The sequence below is a fragment of the Urtica dioica genome, chromosome 1, assembly GCF_054948205.1.
Source record: "Urtica dioica subsp. dioica isolate 48M chromosome 1, U.dioica_male_clone48M_v1_H2, whole genome shotgun sequence".
Lineage (NCBI taxonomy): Eukaryota > Viridiplantae > Streptophyta > Magnoliopsida > Rosales > Urticaceae > Urtica > Urtica dioica.
The window spans coordinates 26916847-26921694 of record NC_142756.1 but is presented as its reverse complement, the minus strand read 5'-3'; the positions used below and the strand labels follow the sequence as shown (position 1 = coordinate 26921694).

The 4848-nt window shown below is 38.3% G+C and overlaps 1 protein-coding gene across 1 annotated transcript; it reads right to left on the bottom strand.

Annotated features, from left to right (window-relative positions):
* Positions 1-209: 209 nt before the first annotated feature.
* On the bottom strand, positions 210-4183 carry MPPBETA (Insulinase (Peptidase family M16) protein). Its single transcript, XM_089615723.1, has 9 exons — positions 3389-4183; positions 2767-2931; positions 2515-2652; positions 2278-2429; positions 2060-2168; positions 1669-1767; positions 1376-1441; positions 1141-1248; positions 210-589 (listed from the first exon to the last, which is right to left on the bottom strand). The coding sequence occupies exons 1-9, from the start codon at positions 4052-4054 to the stop codon at positions 503-505; spliced, it is 1590 nt and encodes a 529-aa protein (XP_089471849.1). The 5' UTR covers positions 4055-4183; the 3' UTR covers positions 210-502.
* Positions 4184-4848: the final 665 nt, after the last annotated feature.

Here is a 4848-nt window from a genome sequence, read left to right as displayed (position 1 = left end):
AAGAGTGAATTGTAAAAATTGGGACAGATTTTTCCTTCATCATACTCGTATATTTATAGTGAAAATTTGAGTATATTAGTCAATAAGTTAAGTGTAGAGTAATTAATTATTTACCCATATTTGAGCATACCAATTATTTACAATATATATATAGCTGCATGTTGTCTCGTTCATTGATATAAACTAAGCCAATTTTGAAATCATAAAACTGTAGCAGAAGAAACTGACTTGAATATGAACGAAAATTCACAACCTCTCAGACAGAAATATCAAGAACACAGTTGCATGTCTCACTGTCTCGCATCTTTGAGAAACAAACTTTATTTTTCCAATATGAACTGTAGCAGATAGTGTTCTAAAAACATTATTCAAAAAATAAAAACCAGCCCTTTCTTGAAAGCTTTGGAGGGTTAACAGTTGGAAACACAAAAAAGTAACCAAATGTCCGGAGCCAGATTGCTGGAGAAGGGTTGCAAGGAAATAAATAAGATGAAAGAGAGAACTAGTATCTGTTCCAGTAGGTCCTGCGTCTAAACCAGTTGTAGTCGGGCAAGCCCTGGATCGGACCCATAGCCGCTATAGCAACGTCCTGTCTCCCAACACACATTCAAATCCATTATTCCTTGTAAATATTGTGAAACGTATAATGATTTTAAAGCAAATAGTCCATTAACTACTACGCAAATTGGCGTTTTAGTCCCTAAACTATTTTTAGAGCAAAATGGTCTTCAAAATCTCGATATAGCATTTTTGTCCCTTTTCTTACTTGTTATATTTAATGTAAAAAACGATTTAAATTATACTCTGAACCAAAAAACACAATAAAAGCAAAAAGAAATTTATTTTTCGAGCATGATTCTGTCAAGGATGCCTCTAAAATTTAAAAGCTGTTTAAATTTGTGAATACGATAGTAATTTATGTGTTGAATTTCATCAAATAAAGTTTAATATTTTTATGCAAATGTGACTAAAATTTTACAAAAAGATACTTCAACGACCATTTTGCTCCAAAATTTAGTTTGTGACCAACAAGTACCCGCATAATAGTTCAAGGATTATTGCGCTAGAACTACCAAATTAAATTCCGTTTGATGACAAAGAGTTATAGAGAGCATTAAATATTTACTTTTTTGTTCTTACCCTGTCATAAATAAATCTGTTTGCAACACGTTTGATGGTGCTGGGATCAATAGCATCGATCCTGGCAAACAGCTCTGCAAATGGAATTCTTCGGCCGTATGTAAGTAGCTACAAAAAAAAACAGAGAACTGTTTTAAAACGACTGATGATGGGAGTGACATGGTCAGTAACATAGCTGATATTGATTAGGACATCCTATTTTTTTAGCTACTGAATAGTCTATGAAAAGATGTACCTGGCGACCGATGTCTTCAGCCACAGGACTTGTTCCATCAATGTGAAACAGCAGAGAAGATTTCAACTGCACAGGATATCAGAATGGCAGTTAATCTCATAATAATTGGACCAGCGCTGAGTGATTGTTGACCAAATGTGACTGTCTAGTCACAAGTACAATCTAATAGAAGTTTCATATACAATCATCGTAAGAAGAAGCCTATATACATATGAAGTGGCAGGACCATTACACCGAGAAATAATCTAGCAATCGTAAAATTGAAAACAATCCAAAGCACATTGCGGGATTACCTGGTTACGAGCACGGATAACATCCTCCTCAGAAACTCTATGAGCTAACTTGGTAATTTCATGCATTATTGCAAAGGCCAAGTCATCTAGGCAATCCGGCTGAAATATAAACAATAAAGAGTACATATAAACTTGAATTCTGAAAAATCGACAGAAACGGCTTACTCCCAGAAGCATATAATAAATAACGAAATCAAGAGTTTCATTAAACTTCATGATTGAAACAAAATTTGGATAAAATCAAGTATCACTTCAATTTGCCACAAAAAAGTAAAATGCAGTCTCACAGATATGGCCGTAAAAGCCATGTTATCCCTAAAAAAATACGCATTGAATCATTTGAGTTTTTTTTTTTTTTTTTTTTTTAAAAAAGTTAAAAGAGGCAGCGCACCTTGGCAACAGCATAAACACCAAACAGGCCAGTGTCTTTGTAGTTGGTGTTGAACGCCATCATACTTTCAGCAATCTCATTAATTCCAATCCTCTGTACCAGCTCCGAACTGCGGTCATTTGTGGAAAAAACTGATCAACGTATGTTCTTCGAGAGAGACCAGATTACAGAACATATCAACCAAACAAAGTTCTGATTATCAATAAAAAAAGGCTCACCCCATGTGCTTTCCACCACCAGCATTCTTATTCCACGAACCCAACATAGCCTGCATGACCATCAACGCAATGGAATCCGGATCTGTCCATGCTGCTCCACTGAAAGCAACCGCGAATTGTGCCAAAGGAATATCGTCATCGATAATCCTGACCTGTTGTTTACAAGCATAGACATAAAGATATATAAGTCGAAGAAAGTCACAAGGAAATAATGTACGAATAGGAAATTACTCATACCTCAGACCCAGTAAAAGAAGCTGGCTCCTTTTCAACTAACTGGGAAGCAGTCATTGGGTCAGATGACAGCTTGGTGAAAGAAGTCTTGACTCTGTCAACAAAATCCTCATGCTTAACTGCTCCAGAAGCAACCACCACCTAAATAATGGACAGTTAATAGATCTTGAATATCTACGAAAAACAACAAAGGTGAAAACTGCGAGTCTTCAACACAATTGGAAGTATGCAGTAAGATAAAATTTTCTCCTTTACCATTCTTGGAGCGGTGTAGTGTGTTTTTATGTAGTTCTGGAGGTGCTCTTTGGTTATAGTCTTAATATTCTGGGCAGGCCCAAGAATTGTTCTGCCAAGAGGAGTGTACTGGAATGCAGTCGCGTGCAAATGATCAAAGATAACTTCTTCAGTTTGACCCTCAACCTGCACCAGGAACACTTAATTTTTAAAAATGCAACAATATACCAGTAAATTGAACGACGAAAAACATACAAAACTAATGAAAAATATATAGATAGAGATAAATACGAATGCATGTTAAACGTGTGTTTCCAATAAAATCTTAGCTCACTGATTGAGGACCAATATGAATTAGTACTCCCGTCACTTCTCTAGGAATAAAACTATTAGTACTAATATAGTTCATAGAAAATCACTAGTAATAAAACCACACTTTGCCCATCATTTATGTCGTCTTCTTCTTCTTCTTCTTGTGGAAAAAAGAATAGATTCGGACTTTAACATACATTATAACATATGCACAAATATCCAATCACGCCAAAAACTTAATGAAGCCACACATGACAATAATAATAATAATAATAGAAATTAAATAAATCCTGCACCAGTATTTTAAAAAAAATTTAAAAAAAAACCTCACCTCTTCCATCTCCCTGAGGATGACATCCCTCTCGCGGCTAATCCTATGTTCTTCGAACTTGGAGTTTTGCAGAATATCCGAGAGAACATCAAGAGCCTGCGGAACGTCCTTGTCCAACACCTTAGCGTAGTAGGTGGTCTGTTCTCTGGAGGTATAGGCGTTGAGATGACCTCCAATGTTCTCGATCTCCTCTTCCAACTCCCTCGCCGTCCTTCTCTCCGTCCCCTTGAAGATCATATGCTCCAGAAAGTGTGCCGTACCATTAGTCTCCTCCGTCTCGAATCTCGAACCGGCGTCAATCCAAACTCCGACCGTCGCGGTCTTCGCGGCAAGGTTCGACTCCGTCGCGACTCTCAGGCCGTTCGGGAGCGTCGTAATCTTCGTCTCCGGCGCAGAAAGGATACGAGTATGATCGGCCACCGCGGGACGCGGCGAGCCGTGGCGTAGGAACCTCGGATCGGGATTCTCGAGTTGAGCAAGCTTCGATTTCACGGCCTCTGCGAGGCGGTCGTAGATCATGGCGTCCGGTGGCGGAGGCGATGGAGTCACCGGTGGCGAGGAGGAATCCGCGATCGCCGGCGACGAAGAGGCGGCGCGGATGGCTTGCGGGGCTCTCCTTGCAGCGGAGCGCCGGGAAACGGCGGCGAGAAGATGGTTGATCGTCATGGATCGAGACCAGACTCAGTCTCTCTCTCTATCTGGGACTTCTTCTTTCCTGGGTTTCTAGGGTTGCAAGATTTTCGAAGGAGAAGGGAAATTAGGGAGAAGATTTCTCTACGAGACTATTAGTTTAGGTTTTTTTTTTTTTTAAATAAATCCTATTTTTACCCCTGCCTCCCTAAACTCGTACATTCGCTACATTTCGCCCCCCGGACTCGAAAATATTGCAAAACTCAATTTAGAACTCAAACACGTATTACAAGACCTCACTTCCGTCAATATTTGGACGTTAAGTTTCACGTTTTGATGACGTGACAAAATTTTAAGGGTATAAGAGTATGTTCTATTATTCAAAATACTTTTAATATTTAAATATTGTTATCCGATTAAATAATTAAATATTTCTATTATTCTCTCTCTCTTCTCTCTCTCTCTCTTTCCTTTCTTCTCTGCATTTTTTTCTTTCCTGGTTCGCGTGGGTCTTGCTTCAGCGTGGGTTGTGAAATAATATTTCTATTATTTCTTCAGCAGTCGGAAGGCAACCTCAACTTTCCGAATAATCATAGAATCAATAAAATTCTCAACAACCAAAAAAATAAAATTAAAATTACGAGGAAGCAACCTCAACTTTCGGAATCATTATAGAATCAATAATGAACAAAACTCATCAAACAATTCGTGTTTAATCACAACCTCAACAATCAAAACCAACATGAATCCATAAAAACATCACAAAAATCCGAAAGGCCCAAATTCCAACATCATACAAGCTGTCAACACAGAGGACGCGACAATGAACA